The sequence below is a fragment of the Staurois parvus genome, unplaced genomic scaffold (genome assembly GCF_062004578.1).
Source record: "Staurois parvus isolate SC_StPar_1 unplaced genomic scaffold, SC_StPar_1.0 ptg001888l, whole genome shotgun sequence".
NCBI classification, from domain to species: Eukaryota; Metazoa; Chordata; class Amphibia; order Anura; family Ranidae; genus Staurois; species Staurois parvus.
Genome location: NW_028319684.1, coordinates 43946 through 56974, shown reverse-complemented (window position 1 = coordinate 56974; position 13029 = coordinate 43946). Strand labels below are relative to the sequence as shown.

General features: G+C 44.5%; 1 protein-coding gene across 1 annotated transcript in view; it reads left to right on the top strand.

Annotated features, from left to right (window-relative positions):
* The window catches only part of LOC149433872 (vacuolar protein sorting-associated protein 35), a gene marked incomplete at its 3' end in the record, with an annotated part of 93246 nt that overhangs the window by 41784 nt on the left and 38433 nt on the right, over window positions 1-13029 (top strand). Inside the window, exons 8-10 of the mRNA XM_089664342.1 lie at window positions 1755-1864; window positions 1983-2079; window positions 2849-2997. Coding sequence (XP_089520468.1) covers window positions 1755-1864; window positions 1983-2079; window positions 2849-2997 — 356 coding nt within the window. The remainder of the gene's footprint in view (window positions 1-1754; window positions 1865-1982; window positions 2080-2848; window positions 2998-13029) is intronic.

Genomic DNA, 13029 nt, shown 5'->3' with positions numbered 1-13029 from the left:
GAAGCGGATGTAGTGAATGCCGGGTCCGCGGTGAAGCGGATGTATTTCTGTGCATCAAAGTAAAAAATGCCCAGTACCTATCCTACCCACCCCCATCCCTAAACACTTACTCCATTCACCACTGCAGCTTTGCCTCGGCTGCAGCACAGCTCCACCTCACTTCCTAGTCTCACAGGAGACACGGAGGGCAGCGGGAGCCATAGGCTGCTGCTGCTCTCAGTCAAACTCCTGTGAGGAGTGGGGCATGACTTAACAGCTCTGTGCACCTCTATGGATGCACACAGCCTGGCTTGGGAGCGCTCATGCATGATTTAGTTTCTCTTTAACTTCTTTTTTTGGGGTGAGGGAGAATCCTGGCATTTCGCTTTAAAACCCAAACTCCAGCCTTTTTATTCTTTCTTTTGGATAAAGTTGGGAAGGGGTGTAATGGGCTAGACATTCCATTTCATTTTGGTTGTCTGTTTCTTGTTTAAGAGATTTACCCTCTTGCCCTGTGTTTGAGTGCTAAGCCGGCAATACATCGTTTGAAAATAGGCCAGTTCAGTAGGGACCGGTCGAAGTTTGATCCCTGTATGGGCAGGGAGGTTGTCCAGAAGTCAATCTACTGAACAACTCTGATTTTCTTCACTTGATCCGTGCTGTAGGCTATAACCTGCAATGCTGATCGGTGCATTCTGATGATGGGGAAGTCTCTCTACTGTCAGAATACAATTGCTCAGCTGGGAGGATTCCCCCATCCACATAGAGCACATGTGTCAAACACAAGCCATATCCGGGCTTCCAGGCCATTTTATGTGGCCCTCGCAATTCTCCTGTAGGTGCGGCACAACCCCCCATCTCGTGCAGCAGACAGAAGGACAGAACTACTCTGCCAGTTCCAGTGCTTCTCCTTCTCCGTGCAGGCACAGAGAGGCTCATCTCTAACACCCCCCCACCTACGGGGAGGGTGGTGAGAGAGAGAGCCAGAAGCTTTGATTCAGTCCTCCTGTGATGGTAGAGATGCAGTAATGACTAGGCCTCACTTGGCAGTGTCCTGGGAGTATTCCAGTCAGGCTTCATGAGGCACATAAATGCAACCACCTATAGCAAGGACATTATTCAACTTTAGTCAGAGACACACAGTTTATTATCCACAGACACCCCTTATCTGTGTAGGCACACTTCTGGTAAAGGTGAACTGACACTTTAAATTTTATGTTGTTACTAAAACCAGTAATATTCATATGCAAAGGCAATTATTTAATATAATAAAGAGTAGTTATTTTTATATAGTCTGACAGATACAACCCGCCCTTTGAGGGCAACCATAATGCTGATACGGTTCATGATGAAAAGTCCATGGGAAGTAAAGTTTTTTGTTTTTTTTTTTTGTTCAACTGTCTCATCTATGGGCTACCCTAGACAAATTAGGAAGTGAGGGCAGAACCCCACCAACATGGCAATACAATTTATTAGTGCATTGGACCCTTTTTCCTAAAATTTCTAAATACTGTGTTTTAAGGACCCAGCTATGAGAGCTGTACTTTAGAGAGCTGCCTACAAAATATCATCCCATACCCAATTTGGGACACCCTATTGGAGCCAGAAATCCTGCACTCCTATGACAATTATATTGTCTGTGTTCCCTACTGGGTGATTACTTCCTTTCTGAGCAGACTTTATAAAAAGCAGTAAAGGGAAATATCCGCAATGGGCACCCAGACCATACCATACCTTTCTTATTTTTATTTTGGGTGTTTTTATCTTTGTTTTAGGTCTTTCCTGATGAATTCCACCTCCAAACACTGAATCCTTTTCTCCGTGCATGTGCTGAACTTCACCAAAATGTGAATGTAAAAAACATCATCATCGCTTTAATTGACAGGTAATCCCACATTCTGAGGTTGCAGTTCTGCTATGGTATTTGGCTGTATTTTTTTCCTTTTCGCTTGCGTTGCTTTGAGCCATCTGTTGAGATCTGTTCTCTGTTCCCTCCTCCATAGATTAGCGCTGTTTGCGCACAGGGAAGATGGACCTGGCATCCCAGCAGATATAAAACTGTTCGACATTTTCTCGCAGCAAGTGGCCACAGTCATACAGGTGAGGAATAGAGAGCATTCTTTGTTTTTTTTTTTTTTTTGTTTGTTTTTTGAAAGTTCTCATCTATCCAGATCACATTATGGTCAGCAGTAGTTGGTCATATTCTCATATACTTGTTATATAATGGTACAGGCTTCTTGTAGATTACCAATGGACATCAGGATGACACCCCACCATTTATATCCATACAGACAGCACTGATGCCTTAAAGCGGAGTTTGCCTGTCCGTCCCCCCCCCCCCCCCCGTCCAAAAGAAATAAATTAAGTCAGCAGCTACAAATACTGTAGCTGCTGACTTTTAATACTAGGACACTTACCTTTCCAGGGATCCAGCGGTGTCCTCACTCCAAGCCAATTCTTCAGTCGGCTGTGGGGTGAGGATACTATGGTTTTCAACAGTAGTGAGTGCTGTAATTTTTTAAAGAAACATACTGTAGCTTACCAGCTCCTGGATGTGCATTCGTTTTTCTTTTTTTCAGTCCTTTTTTTTTTTTTAACTTTTTTTTTTTTTACTTGGTAATCCTGCCAGTAACACACTTCCTATCCTAGGATGACAAGCTCTCTCACTGTACTCTGGGGCAGCAGCATTGTCGCCTTGATACAGGAAATTTAACACTACAGAATTCCTCCTCTCACCAGTGTCAGCATTGCTAGTGTTGTTGAGCTTGAAGGCCCCAGGAAGTAGGAGATCCTGGGGACTCAGGTGCAGAAAAAGATTTATATCTAAAATATGAATGTTCATTCGTTTATTGTCTCCTTCCTCCCCTAGTCTCGGCAGGACATGCCCTCCGAAGATGTTGTGTCCTTGCAAGTATCTCTCATTAATCTGGCTATGAAGTGTTATCCTGACCGAGTAGATTATGTGGATAAAGTGTTGGAGACTACTGTGGAAATATTTAACAAGCTGAACCTTGAACAGTAAGTAGACATAAATTACAGGCCTTGTAGATGAAAGATTCAGAATTTCTCCAGCCACCGGAGTGATCCATGTAAGTGTAGCAGTTTTTATTTCAAAAAGTATTACATTTTCAGAAAGAACTGTGTAGCATTAAAGCAGAACTCCACCCTTATCTTTTTGTATTGCACAGTTGTGAAAGCTTCCCAGCTGGAATTGCTTGCTCTGATTTCACGGCAAACTGAACTTTTTACGCTGAGTCTTAGAAGCTGCATCAAGTCAGACAAAGCCCGCCTCACTTCCTGGAGGACATCCAGCATCATCTAAGCTTTCCTTCCCAGCCTGGTTGTTCCTGACCTACCATTTTCATTTCCACGTGCGCAGTCTTCCAGAGCAGTGTGCCCGAGCTGACAGGGAGGAGAGCTGTTCGTAAACAAAACAGTCCTCCTCCCCGTTAGAGATGCTCGGTAATCACCAGTTGCCTGCGTGTAATCACCAGCCGAGACCTGGTGATTGACAGCTGTGGCCGCGAATGGCTGCGCGGGTAGGGTGTGCTTATGGCTCGTGTGCACCCCCTACCCAGAGATGCAAAATCAGTGTATATATACGTGATTTTGCGCTCCCTTGCTGCCATGTAGCAGTATATCTGCTATAGGGCATCGGGAAAGCAGTTAAACTTCAGGTTTATTTTATGTGCTCACATCTAGGTTGCAAGAAACTCATCCAAAGATTAAGCAACCTATTTTAAAGCTTATGGAAAATATGTCTGGCTCCATCTTGAAGGGGGCAGGTGGTCGCTCATTGGGGTATTTTGAATTATCAGGTATAGAACAGTGTTAGAATCATGGGGCACAACAGAAGATTTTTGTGCCAAGGAAAAAAAAGTGAGGTCAGCAGTGGCACCCATGGTGAAAGAAAATACATGAACTCCTTGCCTACCGGGCACTTATACCCCCTTCCTTACCAGGCCATTTTTCAGCTTTCAGCGCTGTCGCACTTTGAATGACAATTGCACGGTCATACAACACTGTACCCATATGACATTTTTTATAATTTTTTTTTCACACAAATAGAGCTTTCTTTTGGTGGTATTTACTCGCTGCTGGGTGTTTTTTTTTATTTTTTGCGCTATAAACAATAAAAGAGCAAAACATTTGAAAAAAAAGAAGTTTTTCTTTGTTTCTTTTATAAATTTTTGCAAACAGGTAATTTTTCTCCTTCACTGATGTGCTTTGATGGGGCGGCACTGATAGGCGGCACTGCTGGGAGGCACTGATGGATAACACTGATGGGCACAGGTTTGTGGCACTGTTGGGCACTTGTGGGTGGCACTGATCATCAGTGCCGATTCCTCCTCTGACATCTGCCGTGGTTTTCGGCAGTATTTTCCTCACGCTGTGACAGCGTGAGGAAAGTGCAGCCGATTACCGGCAATTGCATTTCCCGGTGATCAGTGTGTCATTGGACACGGCTGATCACGTGGTAAAAGGCCTTTTACCATATCACATGATCAGCTGTCTCCATAGGACACAGCGATCACGGAGATCGCCGGGGGCGCGCAGGAGAGCGCGTTCTGGGAGGACGTCATATGACGTCCACCCAGAACTGGCCGGCCGCAGTGAAGCTGTCATTCGGCTATCTGCGGTCGGCAAGTGGTTAAGGGTATTTGTCATGCAGCAATAAAAATAACATCAGTCTATTACATGGCACTTGTAGTAGGTGTGCAAAACATATTTCAATATCTCCAAGCAGTCAGAATGTCATAGTTTCTAGTATGGAGTTCATAACATTAGCTAGCAGTTCTCTGTGAGGCAGGTGAGCGTCACAGCTTTAAGCAATTGATGTGCTTTGTACACCTATCCTGATGAAGTGGCAGTTACTGTGCCATGAAATGTGTTGATGTTTTATACTGTTGAATAACAAATGTCTACCTTTTGATGAAATCACTTCAAAGAATCATCTTTCACTGTGTGTGCCTCTGCTGACCTCCATTTTCTTCTTAGGGGAAAAAAAAACCTTTCACTCTGTTGTAGATGAAAGGCTGCTGAAGGATTTGATTGCAGAAAGATAATGTTTGTAGCTGGCATCGTCTGCCCTGTTCAGCCTGGAAGTAAATGAAACATGTGGCCAATACTTGAGTCTTCAGCTCAGGTCCTTTTTATTGTTTTCAACTTTTATTTAAAAGGAATCTGGCCTGTTCATTTTGCATAATGTGTTAGTTTGATTGTGCTAAATGTAGTGTGTTCTATGTTACCTTTGTTTAACCTCTTGGCGCCGGCTGAACGCAAATGTGCGGCCTCCCGGCGTCTGGGCCTAGACGCCGAGCGGCCGCATATTTGCGTTCTATTAAAAAAAAAACACGTGCTGAGAGCGCATGCTCCCAGCACACACGTTCGGTACTCACGGAAAGGTCCCGATCTCCTCTTTTGATCTGGACCTTTCCCAATCATGTGACAGCAAATCACGGCGGTCACATGACCCTAAAACCCTGCTCCGGCTTCTGGAACCCTTAAAGGGCCGGGAGGTGCCGGCGCCAAGGGGTTAAATAAAGCAAAAGGGAACCTGCCCCTTTAAGAACAAATATTTTTAGCTGTGTACATAGCATCTGCTTATATATCAGTAAAGTGTTACTAAGCCCAGGACCCTGCATTCACTATATCTGGTCCCCCCTACAGTACAGAGAACATGATAATGCAATTATTGAAATTAAAAACTGCTAAATACCTTTTCTCATTAGCAGTCATGTGACTTCTATCAGTGTCCAGCCGAGCACATGTTAAAGCTTGTAGGCGGAGTTCTCATTTTGCTCTAGGTGGATGCAGAGCCCCTGACCTGGACAGTGCTGATTGTCCCTTTGCTGATCACATACGTTCTCCCAAGAAAAATACACACCAAACTGAGCATGTGCAGAGTGACGCCACACGATATGTCTAATCGGGAGATAAGAGGGGGACACTGGAAGAAGGGGAGGATCAGAGAAGTTGGGATCAAACACAGTTTTACACAGTGCAGAGTATTAACCCCTTAGGTTCCACAGTGATTATAGCAAGTATGCGTTACTGCATATGCAGACTGATTTTACTGTTGTGGGTTTAGTAACACTTTAAAAAATGCCCGATCTATTTTTCTTTTCTTTTTTTTTTTGGGGAGACATTTTTTTCACTTCCTGTTCTAAAGACCCACCAGGAAGTGAAAGGAAATCTCCAAAGTGAGGAAATAATCCCTTCTAGAACAATTGCCACAATAGATTTTATCCTTTTTTTCTGTTCCAGCAACAACTGTAAAATTTTGGATTTCCTGTCATTTTCTGTCATGGTGACAATGATTATCAGGAAAAATTAGAGCAGGTGAATCTCCCCAGCGGGGATACAAACAGCAATAATAACTTTTTGAGGGTTCAGACTTTTCCCTTCTGTATCACTAGAGAAAAACAAATCTTTGGCTAGAGTTCAACTTAATCACATGTATACCAGACAATATTTCAACTTAATGGATACAAACTGTCAGTGCTCGGCAAGTGAAAGATTACCAAGAACTAGTAAAGTACTTCCATCTAGAGTCCATTTGAGTGTTCCCCTAATAGATAGTAATATTCATAAATTTGCAGTTCTCTTCAGATTGGGAAATCCTTACACAAAAAATCCTAAAGGACAGATAGAAAACACACTGGCATTGTGTGACCTCTTCAATAAAGCTTTATGAACTGGATCACCGATTGTGAAGCCAGGTCTTCTCACCCAAAATCGGTACATGACCTCAACCCTACTGAACGCTCTTAGGATAAACTGAAACACTGCGAGCCAGGTCTTCTCACCTAACATCAGTAGGTGACCTCAGTCCTACTTAAACACTTTTGGAATGAACTGGAACTCCAATTCTGAGCTAGGTCTTCTCACCTGATATCAGTACCTAGACCTCAGTCCTGAACACCTTTGGGATGAACTGGAACACCAATTGTGAGCCAGGTCCTTTCACCTGACATCAGTACGTGACTTCAGTCCTACTAAAGTCCTTTTGGGATGAACTGGAACACAAACTGTGAGCCAGGTCTTCACACCTAACGTCAGTACCTAGACCTCATCTCTACTTTGGGCTGAGCTGGAACACCAATTGCAAGCCAGGTCTTCCTCAGCCCTACTGAGCACCTTTGGGATGAAATGGAACACCAATTGCGAGCCAGGTCTTCCTCCGCCCTACTGAGCACCTTTGGGATGAACTGGAACACCAATTGCAAGCCAGGTCTTCACACCTAACGTCAGTACCTAGACCTCGGCCCTACTTTGGACTGAGCTGGAACACCAGTTGCAAGCCAGGTCTTCCTCGGCCCTACTGAGCACCTTTTGGAAAGAATTGGAACACAAATTGCAAGCCGGGTCTTCACACCTAACGTCAGTACCTAGATCTCAGCCCTTCTGAACACCTTTGGGATGTACCGGAGAACTGATTGCAAGCCATGTCTTCCTTGGCACTAATGACTACCTTTTGAGAGGTCAGCAGAGCCACACACAGTGGAAGATGAATATCAATGGTGTTCCAGTTCATCCCAAAGATAATCAGTTGGGCTGATGTCTAGTTACTGACATTAGATGTGAAGGTCTAGCTCATAATTGGTGTTCCAGTTCATCCCAAAAGTGATAAGTAGGGCTGAGGTCTAGGTACTGATGTTTGGTGTATGAAGACTTGAATCACAAATCGTGAGCGAGGTCTTCTTATCTATCATCATTACCTAGACCTCAGGCCTACTGAACACCTTTTGGGATGAACTTGAACACTGATTACGAGCCAGGTCTTCCTGAGTCCTGCTGAACACCTTTGGGATTAACTGGAACACAGATTGTGATCCAGGTCTTCTCACCTAACATCAGTACCTATACCTTTGCTCTAATGACCCCTTGCGATGAACTGGAAAACCCATTGCAAGCCATGTCGTCTTCTTGAACTTTAGTACCGGACCTCACAAGTGGGCACACGTTCCCACAGACACACTTCAAAAACTTATAAAAAGCTTTCCTACAGGACTGGAGGCTTTAATTGCCACAAATGGGGGCCAATTCCATATTAATGGCCATGCTTTTGGAATGGAATCTCAAAGAAGCTCATAGAGGTGCGATTATGGTCAGGTCCACCAGCTTACTGCCCTGCTGCTCTGTTTGGCTGCTGGGGATGAAGAGGAAACTCTGATCTCCAAGGCATGAACTGGCAAGTCAGCAGGGTTGCGATCTCTTCTCTCCACCATGTGACAGTGCTGAATCCTGAGCTGCCAGTTCCTGCACACCAGTGCTGTCCTGTTGGAGGGAAGGAAGTCTTCTCCCATACATTCAAGTAGGTGGTATGTTTCTTTGCTCCTGACTGCTGACTAGAACTGCAGAGGGAGAGGAAAGGAAGGGCACAGTTTGTACTACTGATGTAGAGTCTTTAGAAGGGTTAACCCCCCCCTCCCCTTTTTCCCTTTTTTTTTTTTTTTTGATCCTTTTAATAATGAATCTTTTTCTGATCTCTGACTACATTAGTGTTAAGAGCAGAACCTTTCTTTTTATAGATCTAACTTTTATCTCTGTCATCTTTCTTTGCATTAGTCAGACAAGTACATGTCTATTCTCCATAATGCCACACAAAAAAAAAAAAAAAAGCCATGTCGTACAAAGAGTACCTATACTGTACTGTGTAATGATTTGTAATTGTATTCTATTCTATTCTATGTATCTCGTTATTTATTAGTCACCTATATGGTGCACATAGGTACACCCTAGATATATAATTTGGGGGGTTTCATTATACTGTGTTTCCCCGAAAATAAGACCTACCCCAAAAAGTAGACATAGTGCTATTTTTGGGAATTGCTGAAGTAGAAGACCTACCCTCAAAATAAGACCTAGTTGTGACCAGCTGTTCCACCACCTCCGGCACTGGCCCTGTGCACACCAATATCTACTGTCTCCTATAAACACAGAAGTGCGGCTTTTGTGTTTCCAAGTGACAATCCCTCTTGTAAGTAACAGCACCATCTGCTCCCACAGAACCCCCCTAGCTCTGTACTCTCTGTGGGACAGGGAAGGAACAGATATCTGCGGGTGCAGGGTGCAGTGTGTTTAGGGGTGGGGTGGGGAATCTCATCCTGCAGCCTAATGCATGGAAGCCAATGCCCCAGGAGTGATCACCGGCCAATGGGGAAGAGGCGGAGTGGTGAGTGCGCTTGGTGCACTGTGTGGGAAGATAGGACCCAAAGCTCACTTCTGCATCCCCTGCAACTCACCCCTGCCCCCTGTCTGTGGCTCATCTCTGCCCCCTGTCTGTGGCTCATCTCTGCACCCTGTTTGAAACTCACCTGTCAATTCACCTCTGCAACAACTGTCATCTGTCATCAGCCGGCCCTCTCTATAGTAACCCTCATCCACAACTGCCTGAAGCTCATCTCTGCACCCCCTGTCCACAACTGTACATTAAAAAAAAATAAGACCTACCCCGAAAATAAAACTTGGTCTTTTATTTTTTTTTTTGGCTCAAAAAAACAAAAAACCAAAAAAAAAACACTATGTCTTACTTTAGGGAAACACGGATACATGATTTTCATGTTGATTCTATTCTAGATGTATTTTGGTATTTATATGTTCTTTTTGTGAAGTTTTCTTTGTAGCGCAGTACCATATTATTATATCTAACTATTGTCCATTGTGGTATGTGGTGTTATCAGCTGTGTTTAGAGTTTGACATTCTGAGTGCAGGAGGACGATACAGTTATAATCTGTACTGTTTTTGCCTATTGGTAAAGGCTAGCCAGATTCAAGGCCATTTTTACCTTTTTGTGCTTTTTTGGCCTAGAACAAATATATTCTGTGCACATTTCTCTCTTAATTCTGGTCTAATGATTTGAGATGATAATGGAACAAGTTGCTCTGGAAACCGTTTTCTAACAGGCTGTTGTACCTTGTTACTGGGTGAGCAAATCATCCCGGCGATCTTTGCGCAAGATCACCAGATGTGTTTCTTTTTCTAGAACTGAAGTCAGCCTTCCCTCTGCTATGTCTCTGCTAGAGTTTAAAATAGAATTTAGATCTTTTTATAAAATCTCATCGCATTGTCTGAGTCATTGCAAAAGGTCGGGAACATTGTTAAAGTGGAAGGCAAGTCAAAACCTAACTAAGGACGGCACAGTGGCTAAATGGTTAGCACTTCTGCCTGGCAGTACTCGGGTCGCTGGTTCGAATCCCAACCATGGCACCACCTGCCTGGAGTTTGCATGTTCTCCCTGTGCCTGCGTGGGTTTCCTCCGGGTAGCCCAGCTTCCACACTCCAAAGACATGCTGGTAGGTTAATTGGCTCCTGTCTAAATTGTCCCTAGTATGTGTATGTATGAATGTAAGTTAGGGACCTTAGATTGTACACCCCTTGAGGGTTAGGGACTGATGTGAATGTACAATATGTATGTAAAGTGCTGCATAAATTGACGGCGCTATAGAAGTACCTGAAATAAATAAATAAGTTTAAAGTAGAATTTTACTCACATTGGCTCCAGCGATGTGGCGTCCCCCAGCTCACCGCCTGGCTGCTGACATCTTTGTGCAGCCAGATTCTGGGTCTCAATCGCCAGCCACTGTCATTGTCTGGCGGGGTAATATCATATCCGCTCTTTCGCATGAGTTCAGTCAGATTGCCGAACTTGTACAGTGAGCTGCACGTGTGTGGAAAGGCAGGGAAGTATCTTTAATTTATCATTTATTATAGGTACTTATATAGCGCCATCAATTTGCGCAGCGCTTCACATCTATATTGTACATTCACATCAGTCCCTAACCCTCAAGGGGCGTACAATCTAAGGTCCCTAACTCACATTCATACATACTAGGAGCAATTTAGGAAGAAGTCAATTAAACTACCAGCATGTGTTTGAAATGTGGGGGGAAACCGGAGAACCCAGAGGAAACCCAAGCAGGCAGGTAGTGACGTGGCTTTGACTCCCAATCAGCAACCCTAGTGCTGCCAGGTGGAAGTGCTAACCACTTAGCCACTGTGCTGCTTTTTGATGCAGAAAAGACAAACCATGTGTCTTCTGCATGCAAAATTCCTGCCTGTTTGTCCATCTTTAATTCTGGGCTTAAGTTCCACTTTAAATCTACTTCCACCTCCATTTTAAAACCTGTTCTGTCTACCCTGTAAAAGGAAAGGTACTTACCTATTTTGAAGTCGCTTGCCTTCCCCTTTTAGGCCCTGGGTAGGCTGTGATACATTCTGTTCAGAGCTGAGGTGTCTCTCCCTGTTTCCACATGACAGTGCTGAACCAATCACTAAGCCCCAGCACTGTCCCATGCTTCTTAACCCCTCGCCCTCCAGAGGATTTACCCTCCTTCCTGACCAGGCCATTTTTTGCGTTACTTTAACTGACAATTGCGCGGTCATGCAGCGCTGCACCCAAATAAAATTTGTGGCCTCTTTTTCCCACAAATTGAGCTTTCTTTCGGTGGTATTTGATGGCCTGTGTGTGTGTTGTTGTTGTTTTTTTTTTTTTTTAATTTTTCGTGCTATAAACAAAAAGACCGAAAAAAACTATATTTTTGACTTTTTGTTATTACACATGTCCAGTAAAAAAAATTTCAAAAATTAAATTTCATCATAAATTTAAGACAAACTGTATTCTGCTCCATGTCTCTGCTAAATTAGTAAATTTAATTAATTGGTTTACGTGAAAGTTATGTTTACAAATGGCGGTATACATACTGGGACTTTTTTTTTTTTTCAATTTTTACTAATGGCGGCAATCAGCAACTTATAGCGGGACTGCGGCAGGCAATCTGACACTAGGGGGACTGACTTGGTGTCACTGACATCCCCAGTGATACCAATACAGTGATCAGTGCTAATAAAAAGCACTGACACTGTATTAATGGCACTGGGTAGGAAGGGGTTAACATCTGGGGCCATCAAAGGGTTAACTGTGTGCTGTTTTACTTGGGGCTGTGTCTGTGTACTTCACTGTAAGCACAGCTGTGCACAGCCATTCAAAGCACTGTGCACGAGAACTGTTTACTGAAAGTTCTACCCCCCCCCCCCTTTGGAGATCCTTGGCAATCACCGGCCGGCACCTGGTGATTGACAGGTGCGGCCTCGAATGGCGGCGCGGTTAGGAAGCACACACGCGCCCCCTACCCGGAAATGCAAACTCATGTGTATATATACGTGATTTTGCGCAGCTGTGCTGCCCCGTAGCAATATTTCTGCTAGAAGGTGGACAGGGAGCGGTTAATACTGTGATGTACTGAGTATTTTCTTTGCTTTCCCCGGCCAACTGGATCGATGGGAGTGAAAGAATGGTAAGTGTGCAACTGCGAATGAAGCAATAAAGAAAATGTGATTCTTTGCCCAAAAACACATTTGCGTTAAAGCTTAAGGCCCTTTTCACACGGGCCGGATCCGGTTTTGCTCAGCAGGGGATCTGCCCCCTAATTCCCTGCTGAACGGAGCTGCCGGATGACGGGTCCATCTCTGCTCCGCTTACGTAGAACGGATACAGCCCGCTCTCCTTTATAGGCAGTCGGATGTAAACGGACCAGCTGTCCGTTTACATCCAACTGCTCATAGAGGAAAATGGAGGGTCTGGTTGGGTCCGCCTGTCAGTTTTTCAGGTGACCTGTGTGAAAAGAGGCTGAAAGCAGGACTTCACTCCCACTACACTTTTTTGTTTTGGGGGGGGGAGGGTACCCACTCCTGTAAATTTTGCCTAGATGAGGATGATGCCCTTTAGGAATTTATTCATGAAGAATTGCATAGTTACTGCTCCGGGCCACTGTGCCCCTTCCAGCAGACCCTGTCTTTGCTCCAGGTCCTGCACTACTTACTTGGACTGTACATCTAATTTCAAGGCTCCTATCTGCTGAGTGCCTTCCTGTTCTGTTCGCTGTTTGCCTGTCCAACTTCATTATCAGGAGGCTGGCCTGTGCCTGCTAGATGGCAAAGTGTTATGATCCGCCAGGTGGTGCCTCTGGCAGCCCACTGGACAGACCTACCCAAAGCGTGGAATCTAAGTCCCGGTCTGTGCTTTCACCAGGGCCCCTGATGGTGGG